Here is a 21,392-nt window from a genome sequence, read left to right on the forward strand (position 1 = left end):
ACTAAAGGTCTTTGTTGGTCGTAATAGTCGTTGTAGAATGAAACTTGTGAACAACCCAGCCGATTCTTCTATTGTTTTAACGTTCCTCTCAAACCTTACGGACAAGTTATCGGACGCATACCATACTTCACACCTTCCACTCTTTCACCAGGTTGAAAGTTGCAGTGAGCGCTAATGTGTAGACAATGCATGCAACAGCTGGTAGCTACGCAGAGCGCTTGCGTGTTAACTATTAGGATGGCGGAATATTTTAAAGCGTAGCGGGAGAATCAAAGCGAAGCGGGGAGAGGCGAAAGCGTAGCGGGACCGCTACGCTAAAATGGCCTGGGGAGAACACTGATGATCCTAGGGTTGACCTTTGTCAGATTTGTTCAAATTGTGGTGAAATTTTCATATTTGTATTTTTGGGGCAATTTTTCCCATTTTTTGTCAAAAAATCATTTTCTCCCAAAGTATTTGTTGGATTGCTGTAAAACATGATAGTCTTGATCCTAGGGTTGTTTTCTGTCAGGCGTGTAAAGTCATTATGAGATGGAGCATTTCATATTGCTGGGGTATAAGATTAATTTGGACTTGCAATGGAATTTTCTTAGTCAACCTGTAAGAATGCAATGTCATGTGTGTACTAGTACTTAGTATCTCTGTAAAATGGGAGGACAGTGTCATTGACACTATTTTTATAATTCACTATTATTTTTAGTAAGTGTAAACGATAGATTCAGCTGCTACCTTTTAAATATCACCTCCCTGTGTAGACACTCAACTTTGCTTTTGAAAACCATAGGGATGGGCAGGGATGGGCAGGGATGGGCAAAAATTGGGTGATAAAAACATTCAGAGCAGAAAACACTTGAAAATTGACTACATGACAGTGAAATTAATGCCTTTAAAATCTTTCTGACAGATCCACTGTAATGCTGACATTTAAGGTCCAGTAACCAACTTTTGACGTATTTGGGGGTTTTGTGGCATGTATCAGCTTCTGTTTCTTGGTCTACTTCCCCTCAGCATGTTGAAACTTTTGACGTATTTGGGGGTTTTGTGGCATGTATCAGCCTATGTTTCTTGGTCTACTTTCCCCCAGCATGTTGAAATACCCAGTAATCAGTTGTCAACATTGACTGTATAAATGAGTCCTACAGAGTTATAGTTGATAAATGAATTCAGATCTTGATGTAAATTAAGTTGTCAACAATAACAATGTACCTGACATGGCAGGCCCCCATTGAAAAACTAAATACTGGGTATTTCAAAACACTGTAAGAAGTAGACCAAGAAACTAAAGTTGATACAGGGATGAAAATACTGAAAAAATATTCAAAAGTTACAATGAAGCTTGTATTGCTGAACTTTAATATTATCCTTCATAACCTGAGTATCAGACATTTTGATTTTGGCTTGCAGTAGTAGCATCCATTCTTCCACAGTACATCATCCAATTACAGTACATAACTCAATTTGTCAAAATGGAGTAGGTGAATATTGATTTTCCTGCTCTATCTGCCATCATCTTCTTTCATTTTGTGCCAAATCACAAAGTTTTCCATTTTACAGTATTTGGAATCATATTTGTGTTTACCAATGCAGGCATTAGCCACAGCAAGAGGTGACCGAAGAATTCACACATACAATGAACTAGGGGATGAGGATGATGTCTTTTTCAATAGAGACATCATAACCACAGAAAGCATACTTTCTGCAGACTCTGGACTCTCAGCAACTGTTACCAATCTACAAGAGGTGTGTCAAAACACTTTTGAATTTATCTGTACATGTGACATTCACAATGTAAATAGTCTTCCAAATTTATACACTGGAAAGTATACTGTAGATTTGTGTAGCCAAATAAACTGCTTCTCATATTACATGTATGTTCATCAAGCTATTATACATGCTGTCCCTGACCATAGAATGAAGGTTTCACTAACGTTTTTACCAACTTCAAAAGCAATGCATATGCTGTAAAAGTGTACTATTTATGCTTCTAAGTCTTTTGGGTATTCAGTATTACAGTTGCAAGATACGTGTAAATAATCACATGCTGCTTCGTGGTAATAATGAATGGGTAATAGTTGACAAACCAATATTTGCCTCGTTATTAAGATTTGCATGTTCTACAAGCACCTGTTTCATTTAGTGTGAAGATTTCATTCTGTGGCAAGAACAAATTTCCTCTATTCAAAGCTGACAAGTAGCAAATCAGGGTCTATCTTATTTGTGTTATTGGAAGAACTCAGTGAAGGCATGAATTTCCAAAAGTCATTTAAGGGACTGGACATTAATTACAGGGGGGGGGGGGGGTTTTCGAAACACCGCTGCGTCAAAAGTTCATGCACAAAAATTAGTGACCCTCCCCCTTATCCGTGCATGAAATCAAGTGACTCTCCCCTGTTACTCAATACCCCCCAAACAAACCCGCAATGCGTTCAAGACCTCCTTCTGACTTGCTATACTTTTGAAGGTCCCCTCCCAAAAGGAAGGCAAAATGCGGCCGATATAACGCTTTGTCCAAAAAATATCAAATCATATGTGTGTGATAATTCATGTAAATGTACTTTGCTTGAAGTGGCAGATAAAAAGTGCATGCATGTACAAAAAATGTAATTTTTAGATTTCATCAATAATGTCGATTCACTATGTATTGCAGCCTATGATGAAACTATGAATATTTTTAAAAAAAACAAAACTAAGTAAATCTGTGCATTTATGTGCACCTAATTATTAGTATTAATGTTCATGACTAGACTACAGTGGTTTCAAGTCAATGCTTGTGCAAGAAATTTGTTTTTGGAATTTCATTGAAATGTCCATTCACTATGCATGGCAGCCTATGATGAAACTATGAAAATTTTTTTCCCAATACAAAACTAGGTAAATCTGTGCATTTATGTACACCTAATTATTAGTATTAATGTTCATGACTAGACTACAGTTGTTTCAAGTCTATGGTTGTGCAAGAAATTTGTTTTTGGAATTTCACTGAAATGTCCATTCACTATGCATTGCAGCCTATGATGAAACTATGAATATTTTTTTTAAATACAAAACTAAGTAAATCTGTGCATTTATGTACACCTAATTATAAGTATTAATGTTCATGACTAGACTACAGTGGTTTCAAGTCTATGGTTGTGCAAGAAATTTGATTTTGGAATTTCACTGAAATGTCCATTCATTACACATGGCAACCTATGATGAAACCATGAATATTTTTTTTCAATACAAAACTGGTAAATCTGTGCATTTATGTACACCTAATTATTAGTATTAATGTTCATGATTAGACTAGAGTGGTTTCAAGTCAATGGTTGTGCAAGAAATTTGATTTTGGAATTTCACCGAAATGTTGATTCACTATACATTGTAGGCTAAGAGGAAACTACAAATAACTCATAGGTTATCTGATCCTTAATTGTTATTCAAAAGTTGTTCGACCTGAAGCTTCCAGTTGTTATTGATGACATTTTGCACTATTCTGAATAGTTTGTATTCTGTCAATGTCCTCAAAAATGAAAAATGTACATACAGCTTCATGAACATTTGACACCGACCTATACCCAATGTATTGTCAATGGGAGAATGATATCAAATAAGTGATCTCCCAAATTGTTATTTAAAGCGTCATTATAGGGGACAGTTTATATGTACAATAGAGGAGTTGGATAAGTAGAAATCATGACAACTTAAATCAATGTGGCTGCTTGGATCATCAATACATTGTTTATTATACCCTTAAACTTGCGCCCGAAGGGCGCGCCGAAAATGGAAATGACAGAAAATGAAAGTGCCAGGAGGTTTGTTTTCTTTTTTCAGTATTCCATATTCTTTAATACGTGCACATGCAATTTCAGCTTTGATGCATAAAAAAAGGTGACCCTCCCCCATAGGCTTGCACAAAATTTTATGACCCTTCAAAAATGCTTGCGCGATAAATGGCGACCCACCCCCAAAAAACACCCCCCCCCCCCCCCCCCCCCCCCCCCCGTAATTTGTGTCCAGTCCCTAACAGAATTATCAAAAGCACTCTGCTGATTTGCAGTGGCTTGGAAGGTCATATCTGATTGGTAGATTTTGATTATTTACAACAACCTGGGGAGGCTACTAAGGCTATTGTGTAGCTGATTGGGTGTTTGGAAATGATTCATTAATAACAGTGATATTCAGCCAATCAATAAGCCACAATCTTCCGATGCCCTGCACATTGCCCCTGCACTACTACCTATTGATATCGTCCCTGCTGTTTGATGGGTCAGGGAATCACATACAATGTTTATATACCAATGTTAGAAACTTAGTATGACTTTTTTTAAAATCAATTTCTTGCTTACCCAATGGAAGGAATTGGAAAAGCTGAGCTCAGTGCTGGCAATTGTTGACGTTCAAGAGGCAAGCTTAAATGTTGCAAAGTTACAAGACTTGACATCAATGTTAGTCACACAACTGAAGAGGCCATTGCCACCAAGGTGAGGAAAAACAAGAATTTACAACACTTCTGTGACTTCATTGATTGTGTGCTTCTATACTAATGAATGTTGATCGATTTGTTATAATGTATTTTACATGACAACAATAAAAGGTATAATTATACATGTATCTTATGACAGAAAAACTGGTATCAAAATTTTGCCAAAGATTTATACTAGTACATTGAATCTGTTCTGTTCACTTCTTGATAAAATTACATAAATGAAAACATTTTCAGCTATTCAAATAGTATAATTAAGTATAATAAAGGCAAAGTGTATTCTGGAAACTAGTAGCATGAGTTCTTGGAGTGGACACATTTATGTCACCAGAAAAAAGTAAATTTTGCATATAAAGTCTTGCAATAATTCATGATGCATGCTACAATGAAAATTATGACACAGTTTCACGGCTGAAGTCATTTCTTTTGATTGCAGACCTATGGTACAAAATCCATCTTTGTCAAGTAGTACGATAAATGCAAGATATGATTCCATTTCTGAAAGGACTTATGACTCAAATAGCATAGATGATCAAACAGGTAATGAAGAAACAATGTATTCCCTGGCTCAAGCAACCACATCTGTACATACGGAACTTCAACAGACACCAGATGCTATTGCACCAGTGCCTTTGCCACCGAAGAAAAAAATGAGCACAAAACAAGAGGAGGGAGCGACTGTGGAATCAAGGTCATCTGACGAAGAGGTCATTTCAAATAGAGAACAAAGTGAAAATGAAACACCGTGTCCATTTTCAGACCTCGTAGAACCATCAGCAGTGAAACCTGTGTATGAGAATGTACAGCCAGGCATCAGTGAAGCATCAACTGTGAACATCATCTCTGATGCAGGAAACTCAGATCAGGTTGTGACTCCTTCAACACCAGACACAAGTCAAGCAGAATCAAAGGAACTGGACAGCGGGGCAAATACATCACCTTCACAAACAGATTTGAACAAAGTGGTCAATGGGACAGACAGTTTGCCTACACAGCCAGTTTATAACAACATAGGACAAGATGATGCTGATAGTGAACTGAATGGTGGCAACAAATCTGAAATATTATCACCTGAAGCCCCATCCCCACCACCACCACCACCAGTACAGACTACTAATGATCAAAATGACACAAATCAATCAGATAACACTCCCCCACCTCCTCCACCTCCCCCTATTGCTGTACAAAGTGGAGTTCCTCCACCTCCCCCTATCGCTGTACAAAGTGGAGTCCCTCCACCTCCCCCTATTGCATTACAAAGCGGAGTCCCTCCACCTCCTCCGCCTCCATTCAGTGGAATGCCACCTCCTCCGCCTCCATTCCTAGGAGGGGGACCTCCACCGCCACCTCCTCTGTCACCAAGCCCAGGCTCACCAGGTAAGTTTCCAGCCATGAATGTAACATCTACACAGGGCTACACAGGGAAATTTAATGTGCCTTAACTTGCTTCCATCATACACAACTGATCTTTTGTGTTGAACCAAAACCATATTTATTCACATATTGGTAGTTATTCTGTACCAAGTTAAGGTCAAACCTTTCTTTTTACTGAGGGAAGGCCAACTTTATCTTGAGGTTCTTCAAATAATGCCTGACAATGAACAGTATTTTCCAAATACTTGGTATGCATCTACATTTGAGCTCATTTTACACTATTACACAATAAGGACCAGTATGTTTTACGGTATATCACAGATCCAGATTTTGATTAAAAGGTTCTGTTTTAGGTCACTAATACTCACTGATAGAATGTAGAGATAGAAGCAGATGAATTTGAACTGTTGGAAACTTTTTGCAAGTGATCAGTTCACACAGATTTGTAGAGATGTGTTCACTCAGTCATCCGCCATTTGTTCTTGTTGATTCAGCCAATAGTAGCTTCATTGTAATCTTCATTCTTGTAATGACTGCAGTGTCAACGTGATGCAAATCAGTGTTTGCTGCTGTAGGTTTCATTGTGAAGCGCTATGCAATTGATCATCATTTTAAAAAGTTCACTGCCTTATTCCTATGGTTTCTGGTGTGAATTTGGTCTGCCATTGTCTGAAGACTTCAAAGATGATTTTTATAATTCTTATTTTGATTTAGTTCATGACCAGTGAGTCAATTTATGACTACCGGTACTCTCATCACTTTATTTCATCATTGACTGTCCATTGACTAACATTGTTAAAGCCCCAATAGCTGCTAATTTTATGCATTATTTTCATGATTTTATTTTCAAACCAAAGTTGGTTCGTGTACATGTGCAAACTGAAGGACGTGTATTGAAGTATCACTGCTCGCTGATTTGGACCATGCCTACACGTTTTAACAGGCTTAATAATAAACGGGTGCCGCACCCATAAAATGGCGCCCCACGGGAAAATACAAAAAAAAAGAGTATTTCCTGCACATACACATCGTGATCATACCAGAAACAAGCATGATGTCATTTACTTGAATGCACAACACCGATGGCCAACATTTTGTTGTTTTAATCTTTATTTTCTCTGTCATATGATTAGTTTTTGAAAATGGCGGGAAATCTAAATTGACGTTAAAACCTCTGAATTTACATGCCACTTTTGACAGTCATGGCAACGTTATACACTTTTTTAGTCTCTAATGGGTCTTATTCAAAGAAAACTCTTTGAAAACTAAGGATATTTTGAGATCAGTTTGCTAAACATTTGCAGCTATTGGGGCTTTAAACTGTGTATTACGTTTACCATCTTTGACTGAATGTGCTACAAATATTGATCCCTAACCAATAGCATGGTATTTTTCATCTTTGATTAATTATTCCATCATGACTTGAATGTTATGGCCTTGACTAATGATCTGTGTGATTGATATACTGTTTGTGTGTCCAATGACGTGATTGAGGGTCGATGTGCGGTAATGAACTAATGATGTCACTTATCATTTCGTCCATTTGTAAATGAAATGCTGGATCTTGTCATATCATCGATGTTTCATCGTCAACTAGTAACATCACCGATTTGTCTTCATTAACGAATAATTGATGACAGTGTTATTTGCTAGTGATCTCATTGTTTTACCAGTTCAACAAACAGCATAATGCTTTTCTGTGTTTAACCAATAAACATATGGATGCGTTGCAATGTTTGATACATTGTCATAAAGTCTGTAGGTTAGAAATACATTGTTTTTGTTGCCTGAATTGTTTTGCCATGTCATCTAGCCTTGCTACAGTATGCTCTCATCCACTGCTTGATGTAGTCATTGATTCACATTTCATAGGTACGCCCATCACACTTGCCACAGCACCACTACAATTCTATGATTTTCCAGCACTGCCACAGAAACACAGTAAAAAATCAACCGTCAAGATGAGGCCATTCCATTGGACAAAAGTACCACAGTACATGGTAAGTATGATTTTCTCTCTCTCTCTCTCTCTCTCTCTCTCTCTCTCTCTCTCTCTCTCTCTCTCTCTCTCCCCCCCACCCCTATCTGTATTTCACTCAACCAAAAGAAACTCTTGATGTAATGTGAACATGCATAATAGGACCATGTCATTATGGTAGAGTTATTGGTGCATTTGAAGAACCCAGTGGGTCTAATCTCCTCTATGAAAACAATCAGGTTTACTTAAGAAGTCTTTCTGTTGTTATTAGAATTCAGATTACAGCGATTTGTATAAAATTCTCCGATTAGGAACAAAACATGCATCATATTAAGACAATGAATCTGTGTTATATGTCATGTAATGTGTATGTCTATACAGTAATAAGCTCTAGCCATGTCCATTGCTAAATCATTGTTTCTCATTTCGGTGATCATGTAATACACTTGAGAACCGAAACCAAAAGTTCCACAAAATGACTTTAACATCCTTTATCATTAAGGATATTTGAAGTGTTATTGGATGGCATTGGTTGTAAAAGATTGTAGCTGTTTCATTCCTACAGTACCACATCCATTCATAAGACCCTTGTCTCTTTTCACTGGCAACCCAAACCAGACCGGTTATACTAAACCTAAAAAAACTATCATCAGTACTGTCAAAGTTTCCATGTTATACTGCCATTTATTAGAAATCATTGACAAGAGTGATACCATTCTGAGCTTTCATGACAAGGCAAAGTACTTCAAGCTGAGAGTGTATTTTGATTGTATTCTCTTCAGGTCAGTAAATCTGTATGGAAGAAAACCAAGGATATGACTGACAAGTTGGACACAGCGTTACTGGAAGAAATGTTCTGTGCCAAAAGTACTGGTACTGGTATTGGTACTACGGAGAAAGATTCTGGTACTCCTGGTATGTGAACTATCATCCACTCTATCAGAACACAAACCCAGTTGAAGTGGTATAATTATTGTTAGGAATGTCACAAGTGCTTTATATAGAACCTGATATGATAGGACATCTACGGTACAATGTGCCTCGGAGACAGATATTCAGACTCTCAAATTTCTACAATGCTTAACTGCTCTATCACTTGTGGGGGTTCACTTTAAAACTTTTGGAGCATATAAAGTGTTTGCCATCTTAGCTTTGTGAAAATTAAAAATTTTTCCCCTAGAGTAATACAGGGATAGCAGCCGTTACATTTTGTATTTCAAATATTGGCAAATGTTGGGTGATTTGTTTCTCTAATACTAAAATTTGTACAGTGACCCCTGATTTGTATTCTTGATAAGGTAAGAGCATGGTTGAAAGTTGAAAAGTTTTGATGCACATACTATTTTAAAGTGACAATTAATACTCTCATGAGGGCAGTATGCAGCATATTGTGGAGTTGTAGTGTTGTACTGTGTGTGTTAGTTTTTGCCAAAAATTACCCAGTATTTCTTTTTCTAATAAGTCCATGAAAAACAAAAATGAAATCATGCAGGCTTGTGAGACGTTTATTTGTAATTGTTCATTTGGTAATAGTGATTACAGGGTACCTGTTAGAAGTTGTGATATGAGTAGGTGACCTGGGGTTATGACCCCATTGTAGAACATCTGAATGCAAACTGGTCTGATTTTAAAGTGATAGATTATTTCACAATGCATGATACTGAGAAGTCGATGGTGACTCTTACACCTTTGGTGACAATGCTCAACAAGTAGGAAAGAAAATTTTGAAGATATATGGGATGAAATTACAAAAGGAAAAATTGTAGCTATATGTAATTGTCAACCGAATTTTAGTCAATGTTCTGGAAGACTGTGTTCACCCCATTTTTTTGACAAATTTCTGAAATTCATAGCCAAAAAAGTGGTACTTCTTCATGTTTGCAATGTAATTACTCATGTCCACCTGGTAGTCAAAATAATTGAATTTTGAAGGGAATTTGTCATCGATTGAAGTTCTCAGTCAAAAGAGCCATGACCAACAAACTGTTATTAGTAAAGTTGTGTTTGAAACCATCCATTGTATTGTTATGAAAGTTAACTCAACCGTGAAGTTTTATCAACATACTACCCAGTCATGCAGACTTTATTGCCAAAGTGATACCAAAACAACCTGCAGAAATACCATAAATTTCTCTCCTGGGTTGGGTCTGTTCACCTGCAGGGTATAATATATCTCTGTCTTCATCACACAGAACATAACAAGAAGAAAGTCAACACCTTGCTAGATCCAAAGTTGGCTCAGAACATCGGCATATTTCTCAGTGGCTTTAAAGTTGACCTCAGTGACCTTAGAGGTTGTTTGACCTACTTAACTGAAGAAGACGGTGGACTTTCTCTAGAACATCTAAATGCTCTCAGAAGGTAATCTCATCTTTTTTCATCATGATTTCTTATCATTGATATTTTTGGTTATTTTTGTGTTTATTAAAAGAGTTATTTTTTGTTTATTTAGAGGAATATTCTTTAATGCCAGTAAAAAGATACACATTAAATTTATGTGGTCATCTTTGACAACATTTTAAATTTTAGGTATCTTTATCAATTTATTGATCAAACAGTGGTTGATAGATTGATTTATTCAGCGTTGGAAATACTGATGTGTTTTGTGGTTTTGTAACTTCTTGTCCGGTCTCGTCTTCCCAACGGTATCTTTAATGAAGCAAGTATCTTGATGGATGTGTATGCAAGCCATCACTCTGACACTCAATCATTGGTAAAGTTGTAGAAACTATTCGGTGTAATCTCAAGGAATTCAGTCTGTAACTTGAAAGTGTCATGTTAATGTCAGCTCTCTGTCAGAATCAAAGATTACACCTCTATTTCCAACACTTTCACTCCAGTTCTATTTTTTGCAGCAACAACAGCATTTTGTCAAATCTTGGCTTTGAAAAAGTTCAAGTAAATGCTGCTAATGTTGCCATTTTGCTGACAGATATTAGCTAGCTTTGTTGGCATTCAGAAAATAGCATTTTCATTCTGTGAAAAGAGATTTTATGATATCAAAATAGTTGTCTCACTTTCATTGTATTGCATCTCTACGTAATACTACAGTTTTAATTAATTCTTGTCAATGATTGGCCGGGTACCACTTAAAGTGGTTACTGTACTGTAAACTCTTGTTTGTGATTGGCCAGGTACCAGCCAACCACAGAGGACATTGAAATGTACAAGCAGTACAAAGGCAATCGTGATGAACTCACACCCACAGATCAGTTCATGATGCAACTCTGTGAAATTCCACTGTTGAAGTTGAGACTAGATTTACTTCTACACATCAATGAGTTCCCTGTAGCTTATGAAGACCTTGCCCCAGTAAGTCACTCTTACTTTGTGTGTGTTTATGTACTTTTAGGTAAATGGCTAGAAATCAACATTCCACAATTTGTCAGGATGGCCCCTTCCAAGTGTGAAATAATTTGTTTCGTTGTGCTGATTAACTGTCAATGACAAAATGATGAGAAATCACATATTTGTTTCTGGGCCTGTGGAAATGATACATATTTTAATACTCCAATGAGTCAGACATAAAGGTCTGGTAAATACCATACAGTCCATACAGTAAGTCACTGAAGCATTAAGATGTTGTGCCTGAAAGAGAGGTTTGCACACATGCAGGCTAGCTAACCAATCATCATTCAAGTGGTTAGAATACAAACTTTAATACATGTAGTAAAAATAATCAAAATTCATGTAATACTGAAAGATGGATGAGTTACATGTATCTCTTTACCCAGTGAGACGCATTGATCATTGCAATGTTGGCAGATACATGTATTGTAACTTTGTGTCACTTTACATCAATAATACCATGCTTGTTCTTCAACCCTACAGACAATTGAGACAATTCTCAATGCATGCAGAGAACTCTACACAAGTGAAAAGTTTATCACAGTGTTGGAATACATCCTGGCAATTGGAAACTACATGAACAGTAACAGCAACAAAGGAACTGCATATGGATTTAAACTTGGAACACTCACCAAGGTCAATATTTACCACACCGTATTTGCTACTCCAACTTTTTTGTCCCATTAGTTTCATGAAGGTTTTTTGCTATTTAAATATTGTGGTACCATCCTGGTTTTTCTGACTGCAATCAAGTACATGTATACTGAGTCACACAGACTAGATTTCTTCATATTCGTGTAAAACTTCCTTCCAGATAAATGCTATCATTGTCTCAACCTGAACTCTTTCACTTTCCATGAACATTTCATCCATTTGTAAGCATCCTTTATAGAGTGCTATCATTATTATAGCGCAGTAAGACCTTTTTTTTTTACACAAGCAAATTAGAATTATAATACAAGCTCTGCCATAAACTGCTCTGTACTGAAAACTTTAGATATGTTAATTTCTCCAGTGCTTTGTGTGACTTTTCAGCTTGTGATTTTTGATGGAAATGATGTTGGACACTCTGTAACATGTACTCTCATCCCAATGCAACACAGAGATGAAAAGTTGTGAAACTAAGCACAATTACAGATACTCTGTATTAATACACTGGACACCATATATGTATTTACCACCTTTTCATAGCTGTGTGAGTAAGCCTAAATGTTTTGATCACTTTTAATACTACAGCTTGCAGACTGTCGAGGCAAAGATAAGAAGTATACACTACTGAAGTATCTTGTAGAACAGATCACCAAGTCAGAACCTGAGTTGCTGTCATTTACTGTAGAACTTACCAACGTAGAACAGGTAACTTGTGGTAAGTAAATATGCACAATACAATATACTCATACATGTATTGTTTGGTAAGTCTGTCAAGTCTCTGTGAAGCTCTTGAAAAAATAATATGGCTGACAGTTATTTTCAACTTACATCGTACAAGTGCAAGTGTACACATTTTAGCAAAGCAATTTGACCTTTTACTGTTGACATTTAAGTCATTTAGCATTTAGTTGCTGTAACCTTTTTATTATGATTACTAGGATTGGTCTATGCCGGGGTTTTGGTTCAAAATGGGTTTACAACACTCAACGAAAACATGTATTGTCAAAGTGTATTGACTGTATAGTGTATATCCATTATGGCAAAGCTTACATATATGCCTTCAATCTTCACGAAGCTGTGAATGTTACATATAATACTCTTAGTCATTTCCAACAGTTTAATCACCAGTTTTTATTTGCTCTTGATGTCTGTTTTGAAAATAAAGTTGAACAAAACTTTTGGCATTTCCTATACATGTACAATATTCTTTATAGATAAAGTTTTGATTTTCATCTCCTCATCTTATTTCAGCTTCAACTATTGCTTTGACAGCTGAAATTGATGGTAAGTTTTTTCATTCAGTAATACCCCATATCCCTGTGGGCTGTCAGTTTTCTTAGAGTTTGGGCAGTGTGTGATGTTAAAGATTTACTCTCTGTGACTTTTTGCAGAATTAACAATAAGGTTGTCATAAGTGGAAAGAAACATGACCTTTGCACAGTGTCTGTAAATGTAGTTATCAAAGAGTATAGGTGTCACAGACTTCAGAATTTAATTTTAAAATTGGTTAAAGTTCAACTTGTCTAATCTCTGCTTCGTATTAAAATTTGACATATTGACAACCAAATGTCAACTAACACTAAAAACATTATACTTGCATATAATACAACACTCTTAGATAATATTTTGTTTTTAAATGACATAGACTTTTTTAAACTAAGCCCTAGTGAAAAATTATGTTTCCATTTGATTGAACTTTAGTGCGTTCTTTGCAAAATGTTACTGACATGACAATACAGCGTCCTGTTGTATCCTCTGGCTACTCTGCTTATTCAGCCTGGGATAAATGTATTGAACTCTGAATTTACTGTTGGAGTTTGCTACAGTACATCATCACAGCAACCATTTTAGAATTCAAAACATCAGAGAAAGAATGACTGTTATGATAGTTATCTGCTCTTCTGTCAACTTTGTGTAGTGTGCTCCTGTTCTGTTCAACTGCACCAATTGAAATTTGGTAACCATCTTTTTCACTATCTGAAAAGTCAAGTAACTCTGAATGATATTATAGAGATGGACTTCACATGTGAATGATTTGACTTTTCACACATGCAGTGATGAAGAAAGATTTAACCAAGATTAAAAAGAGCACCACCCAGATATCCAAGAACAAGAAAAGTACAAACCAGGATGTCAGATTTTGTAAACAAGTGGACGTATGTATCAAATCTGTAATCTTAGAGTGAATGCTGATTTCAAGATGTAGTTCAAAACCAGATCTGTGATTTGTGGATGTATTACTGTTCTGTAAACTTCTCTCATTATACCCCGTCATGTGTTTAAATTTTTGTGAAAAAAATATCTGTTAAATAATCTTCATGGCTAGCCACAAATAGATCTTGGTCAATGGAATGGAGGCATTACCTCTTTCCCAGTGTGTCCTCTATATTAAATCCAATTTGATGCACAATTTACTCAAAGGTATTACCTTTCTCTCAAAAAACTTTATATACTTCATAAGAACTGACTCAAAGATATTTCAAAAAATTCCCGGATTGACGCACAGAGTTCAGACGTCTCAAAACTTATAAGGCACTACGCTCTTTCCATTTTGAATAGGATTGATGTGTCACTTGGATATTATCAAGATACAGATTTAGCAAGTTTTAACTTTATTCCAAAAAATATGGTTTTAACTCTACTGAGGTATTATTTCCTGTCAGTGTTTTCCTTTTTGCTCCATCATACAGAGTACTGTCCTGTCTTTGCTAAATCACTGATCAAATTTCTTTGATCTTTTTAATTTCTTGACAGGACTTTGTCGACCAGTATGAAAATAAACTTAAGATGCTTCATGGGACATGTAGTGAAATGAGTAAGCTCTACGACAAAGTCTTGGTGAGTTACTTCAACAGCTTTTAGTAACAGTTTAATGCCAAGGATTGACCAATTGATTCCTCTTTATTAATTCTATAACAAGTTTAATTGGTTTCTGAGTCAAATTTTGATTATTTCAGAAATGATTCCCCAGCTATTCTGATGTCAGAATCAAATGTTAATCTTGGCATTTTTTATGCCTTCATCTAACTGGTTTTGAATCTAAATAATTTTGCCTGAAACCTACAAAATGTTCACACTATAGCTATCTGGATTTTGGAACTTCTTAAAACTTCGGCTCCATTGATAATTGAGTTCAGGTTTCACTCAAATGATGAGATACATTTAGTTGAGAGTGTTTGTTGTTGTCATATTTCAGGAAAAATATGGAGAACCAAAAGGAATAGGATCTGAAGAATTCTTTTCATGTGTGGCTGATTTCATCAAAGCTTTCAAGAAAGAAGTCAAAGCCAGCAATGTGAAAACTGAAGAAAGCCCAGTGTAAGGCTCTTTGAATTCTCCCCATCCTCTGTATTGTGTCCTTGTATCATGGTCAGTCTCTCAAAGTTTTTAGTCACCTGAGTAGCTGTCTATTTAGCAGTCTCTGTTCTGAACTGTGTTTTATCAAAATTAGACTTTATACATTTCACCACCATGGTTTAGCCCAAACTTATTGTATCAATGGTGAGTGTGGACCCATTTACTTGGAATAAGGGGTGAACAGGGTAACTCACAGTGTCGGCATCATTACGAATTGAGACCATGACTTTTGACAAGGACCCATCATATGCTACGCAAAGAATATCAGTATGATTTCACCAACCCATCCTATATTGTAATCTTGTGTTAATAAATTAATGAAAACTGAATGAATCTTTGCAAAAAAGTGATTTTTAGCAAAATTTGGTGTGTTATGTGCAGTGCCACTTTAAACTGAATTGCAAGGTCTTTGCTGTAGTCTGCTTACCATAAGTGAACTTAAGCAAACAGAGATAAGCAAAAAATATTTGAAAAAATGTTGATATCAGATTCTAAAATTCTACAGTTGCAGCAGCTATACAGTGACATGTACGTGTAGCATGTACATGCATTTGCTTGATTCTTTTGTTTTCTTTAAATGCTATTGTTACCACAGAAGAAATTTGGCCAATATCATGAAAGCAAGCTTACCAAACAAGGTCAATGACAACACAATGTCAAATAAAGATGTGTCAGATGCAAGGAAATATTCTCCAAGACATCAGCCTGTCAGCAATCAGACTTCAACACCAGAGGGCTCTCCAGTTGTACATAAGGCAGAACTTCAAAGAGGGCACACTGTTGCCCATATTCAGCAATCAAGTGATACTAGTAGTTCATCAGAAGAGAAATCAGGACCTGTAACTCCAGTAAGGAGGAAGAGACCACAAAGTGTGTCGGCACCCCCACCAGTTGTACATCATTCAGTGAGTACTCTACTTGCGTGTGTTATGGTGCATTAAATACAAACTCTTTCTGTTCAATAAACTTTTTCAGTTTGAGTTCACTGGGGAGGGGCAGCTTTCTAAAATACAGATTTAAAGATTCTATTATGTTATGGTGGAGGGTTGCAGACTCCCTCAAACCCTGACTAAAGGTGTCGTGTAGGATGTCAGTTCTCAGATAGAATCCTGTTGGAACCAATACATTTCACTATCAAGCTTACTGAAAGTATATTAAGTTGATAAGACTGCACTCCTGACAAAGTAAGTCTGATCAAGATTAGCCTATTCAAACTGTAGCATGCCTGTTGTTCTGCCCATGTCCTATCACGTTTAGAGAGGCAACTATGGGGTAATTCTTTTCTGAAATGATTTCTGCAAGTCATAAGAACTTTCACGGCAATTATGCCGTAATTATTTCTGAAGCAATTTCTACAAGACGCCAAAACTTTAACTGCTCACATCAAAGTACCTTGCCGATAAAAATGAATTCTTTCCCACTGTATGCAATAGTTCTACTATGGTTTAGTCGTGGTCAAATCATATTGCTGAGCCAGTAAATGCTGTGATGAAGATATGAAGTGCCAGATCCAAGGAAATTAATATTTATCAATATTATTGACATTACCAAATTTACTACTGTATCTTAAACCGCACTTTAACACACTTTGCATCAATTAATACTAATATGTCACGATTTCAGCATTTTATAGACTCTGAGGAAGATCACATCACTTTAAAAACGGTGTGGTCATGACCATCATAACCATTTTGTATTCAAATTAGCGTAACCATGATGTATATATAAATTAGTCTGAATTTCATTTACATGGCTGAGGTCTGTGCTGTCAGCGCATACTTTTATATGGATAGAACATGGCCCATCCATGAAGACCTTGGGCAGACCCATCATTGTTTGCAGATATACATGAACTAGTCAAAACAGTGAACTTGAACATACACAACAAAGACAGTGTCTATACAGGTCAGATATAGTCTCACCTTGTATAGGAGACCAGTAGCTTTAAAGTTTGTTGTTGTTTTTAACGATTACTCCAGGTGGTACCCAAGGAAAGGCTGTCACCCTCTTTGATGGGAAGACCAACTCATGAAGGTTATCTGGAAAAACTTAGCAGTGGTAAACACTTCTCACCTCGATGGGACAAACGCTACTTTGAACTCTCACAGACGGGACATCTGCATTACTTCAAGAAGAAAAACGACAAGAATCTTGGTTCCATCTACCTGAAGGGATGTCCAGCAGGGTTAGATGAAGAAAGGAAAATCATTATTTTGGAGACTGAAGAAAGAACCTATAAATTGCGAGCAGAGAACCCCAGTGTTGCTATAGAATGGCTTGAGAAGATATTCTGTTATACGACAAAGTAGAAAGGATTTTGGATTTTCTGAACATTGGTTAATCGGGAGCCTTTTCAAAATGTTTAAATATCACTATATTTATTTATTTTTGATATTCTGTGCTTACAGCCTATCCCTTAATCTCTAGTAACAGTAGAGGGGTCAAATATTTCCATAGGAAACAAAAGGATTATGCCAAAATCGTGTGGAATACTCAATACTCAAGAATACTCAATCAAGAAGGGGCCAGAAGCTTTGTTAACCTAAAAGGTTTTATTGAGAAAAAAAATTACCCTCTTGGTAGATTACAAATGTACATCAAATTGTTGAACTTTTTTAAAGAGGTTCCTGTCAATCCCTTGGATGAATCCCTCCCTTCCTGATACTGTTATTCAGCAAATCAAACTAAGTACATATATCTTGAAGCTCTGAAGCTATCTTAAGCTTTAATATAATTGCAAGCAATTTAATCTTCCACTGTTCATAAGAAATGTGGCTGATGCAATATTTCATGGCAATTTGTTTAATCTGCTAGCAATCAAGATGTACCATCATATGTGTCAGATTTTGTACTTTTTCCATTGTATAAAATGATAATTTTTATTAGCCACAGTCTTTCTTGTGAAGGAACCAGTATCTAGTGTAAGCTTTTCTTCAAATATAGAGTGTTTGCTTCTATTTTTAAGAAATTTCCAACATGTGGTTAATACTGTATTCCGTTATATATTAAATTTTTAAAGTAGTTTAAATTATGTCATCTTAATTTGATGATTTTGTGCTGATATTTGTAAAAAAAAATACAATCACATACTCTCTAAAAAAATCATGTAAATCCTATCTAATGACAAGAATTCAACATGCCATATATTGTGACTTCCTGTTGAATTTTGAATAAGTGCTAATGGAGCTTTTACTATGTATGCATGTTGGTGGGGCCCTTTTTAAGACATAAATGTCGGTATAGAGGTTACCTACCTGAGGATGGTCCATGCTTGAGCTTTGATTTCTGTGTTTGTAGACATATATTCAGCAAAATTGTATGCTATTTTACCATCAGAATTACAGCCAGTAGCTTACTTTCTAAATAGAAATCTGGAATCAAGCTTCTTTCCCCTCCTTATTTATTGCATGGTGAGAGTTCAAAATCTTTGAATCAAACTTGCAGGTAATTCATATTCCGAGAAAAATATCAGTTTACATTTAAGACAGTCAATGTAAATATCCTGCAAGATATTAGTGTATGGTGTCTTTCTACAACCATTGATCCAGTGCTTTGTGATAGAGATATATTAAGTACATAGTATCATACTTCATCACATGTTTAAAAAATGTTTTCAAGACGACATATCATAAAATTTGTGATGTACAATTAAGGTCAAGTATGTCGACTATGCAGTAATCTTTTGTAATATTTTTAGCCATTTTCTTGATGAACTACAGAGGAAGAGGTTGTTGGAACTGCGCCTGTGTAACTTTCTTACCTATGAACACTGTATTTCATGCACGATATCTAGATGCATCATGTCAACATTGCTGCAACATTTAAAATTGATGATGTACATAATGACAAACATGTTTTAACTTTCATCAATCAATAACATACCTTGGGTACAGTGTTTACATTGGTTGTATGGGTCCCATACGACCTATGAGCACAATTACGAAGACCCCTTCTTTTTAACCGCAAAATCTTCATAGTTAAGTCTTCCCCTTACTCAGCTCAACATATGCAAATCAATGTTAATTCTCTTCCTTGGATGATTGAAAAAGCCCCAAATCTTGCAATATTGTCCATTCATTGTCAATGAATATTAACATGTGTATTCATAAATTAAGCAAATTTACACTTTAGAAGCTTGTTTGATTTTACAAAGACTTTTCACTTTGGGTATTACAAAAAAATGGCAAGTTCAAAACTATTCATGTCATTGTTATGTGTTTGAATTTATCACATTATCAACATGATGGTGAATTTGACACTTTATGTAACTTCCTTTTATTCAGGAAGTGTTTTCATACCAGGAACAGTCAATAGGAAGTATGCAAGAGTCCATTCCTTGGTTTATATACATGGTGACACTTCAAATTTGAATGAACAGAGTGACAAATAGACTGGTTTTTTGACACGTAAATTAGACACTTTGGTCAAGTACATATATGCATGAGTATGAATGTGTCTTTGTTGCGGCTCTGATATGATTTCAATTTTGTCTTGTATTTGTAAGTAACACTGCAGTAACCAGTGCATATTATTTTTTATTCAACAGCTAGACTTGTTCAGCATATTTCTAATCAATGTTTTGAAAGATTAACATGATTTAGTGCAGACACTCATAGAAGGCCTTTTGAATCACAGAGTTGTTGTCAATAAGTAGTCAAGATTCTACTGTTAATCATGACCTTACACACTTCATTAAAAGGTGCAATTTTGTACAAATTGTTTTGTAGTAAACCGTTTATGCTTCATCTTAAATCATGGCATTGTATCATTAATAGCTATGTACAGAACTAGGGCAGACAATGGTGAGTGTAGTTTCTAGAAATATTTGAACATTGTGGAAGATTTTTGTAGTGTTTTTTTTTTCCTGTCTGTGATGCAAACCAAAGAAGGCAGTAGGAAGTCATTTATTTCATATACACAGTAGTCAATATAGACAAACACATTCGCAAAGCATTTTAAAAAAAAAATCAATATTTACATGCTCAGTGTAATATCAATAAATACACCTTGAAATAACTATCATAGATTTATTTTGCTTTTTGTCAAGTTATAAATGTCATTGACTTTTCCGTATATACTTTTCTGTATATGCTTTCAAACTTCTGTTTTAAAATCAGACAAACAACCCCCATCCTCAAACTGCATGGATCCATTGATCCAAATAATCAATTAAATGTACAGTTGTGTAATTATAAAACTTTTTCACTTTTCAATGTCAAGCCATATTTACCGCTAACTCAATAACTGAACATTTTTTGCCAACGAATCATGACTCGAATGACATACATGATTTACACCAATGATTTCCTACTTTGATTCTAGGAATATTTGAACACGAATAAACAAACATATACAAAACTCAAACTGGTGCATAATAGATTCATTATTTTATGGTCACTCTACCCCAGGGGTAGAGCAACCATGATTATTTAAGTGTCCTGAAAAAAAAACCAACGATAGTTGTAACGAAGTTGCTGACAAAATCTGCTGCTTGAAATGTGACATAATATTAATTTTTGCAAAGTGTATTAATGAATAAAGTATTCATATCTATCAATAATGAAAACATCATTGGTAAATATTAGTGAATTATATTAACACCTTCATTTTCCAAAGGCATGAATATTACTGTGTTGACATTATGTGACCTTCGACCCCTTTGTTGGATCCGATGTCAAAGGGCGCCCTCACACAACTGAATCTTTCGGCTGAAGGGTAACACTCCAATCACTGGTGAAAAAAACAAGAAGCTGTCGCTTACTGTTCTGCAAGTGACTAAACATACCCATTTTGAAGATACTGAACCCTAGGGATATTTGTACTCAGTACATTTTACTGTAAGTGAATGTCTGGAACTTCATCTAGTTTAGAGCACCATGAAAAATTTCTATCTGAAACAAACAGAAAAATGTCCACTATTTGAGAACTATTGCCCAAAATGTAGTATTACGTGAAGTGTAACATGTCCACAGGTAGATTAATTCCATAAAAGTAATGCAGTTAATATTACCAAGTGTGTTTCTCTGTACTAGCTGTGGCTTTTTTTCATGGAAAATCATATGATACCATATTTCTTTTGAAACTCAGTCTGAGCTATAGATGTACATCCTAATAGCATAGAAAATAATGAATAACCTGCAGAGACGACAAGACACAACACAATTGTTACAGACCACTGGGCATCAAGGCCAGATATATTCAAACTCAAATTGTCACAAT

The 21,392-nt window shown here is 35.8% G+C and overlaps 1 protein-coding gene across 3 annotated transcripts in view; it reads left to right on the plus strand.

Annotated features, from left to right (window-relative positions):
* Positions 1-20,537, plus strand: part of LOC139148408 (uncharacterized) — a 59,970-nt gene extending 39,433 nt beyond the window's left edge. For 2 of the 3 annotated variants that reach the window (XM_070719850.1, XM_070719853.1), the window contains exons 9-23: positions 1,588-1,740; positions 4,339-4,463; positions 4,902-5,842; positions 7,712-7,839; positions 8,600-8,732; positions 10,010-10,178; positions 10,952-11,129; positions 11,649-11,801; positions 12,402-12,531; positions 13,068-13,100; positions 13,872-13,972; positions 14,571-14,654; positions 15,013-15,134; positions 15,769-16,078; positions 17,153-20,537. In XM_070719850.1, the coding sequence (XP_070575951.1) occupies positions 1,588-1,740; positions 4,339-4,463; positions 4,902-5,842; positions 7,712-7,839; positions 8,600-8,732; positions 10,010-10,178; positions 10,952-11,129; positions 11,649-11,801; positions 12,402-12,531; positions 13,068-13,100; positions 13,872-13,972; positions 14,571-14,654; positions 15,013-15,134; positions 15,769-16,078; positions 17,153-17,482 (3,090 nt within the window). In that variant the 3' untranslated portion in view covers positions 17,483-20,537. The remainder of the gene's footprint in view (positions 1-1,587; positions 1,741-4,338; positions 4,464-4,901; positions 5,843-7,711; positions 7,840-8,599; positions 8,733-10,009; positions 10,179-10,951; positions 11,130-11,648; positions 11,802-12,401; positions 12,532-13,067; positions 13,101-13,871; positions 13,973-14,570; positions 14,655-15,012; positions 15,135-15,768; positions 16,079-17,152) is intronic. The other variant, XM_070719851.1, reaches the window with a different exon arrangement.
* The last annotated feature ends 855 nt before the right edge of the window (positions 20,538-21,392 follow it).

The sequence above is a fragment of the Ptychodera flava genome, chromosome 13 (genome assembly GCF_041260155.1).
Source record: "Ptychodera flava strain L36383 chromosome 13, AS_Pfla_20210202, whole genome shotgun sequence".
In the NCBI taxonomy this organism is placed as follows: Eukaryota; Metazoa; Hemichordata; class Enteropneusta; family Ptychoderidae; genus Ptychodera; species Ptychodera flava.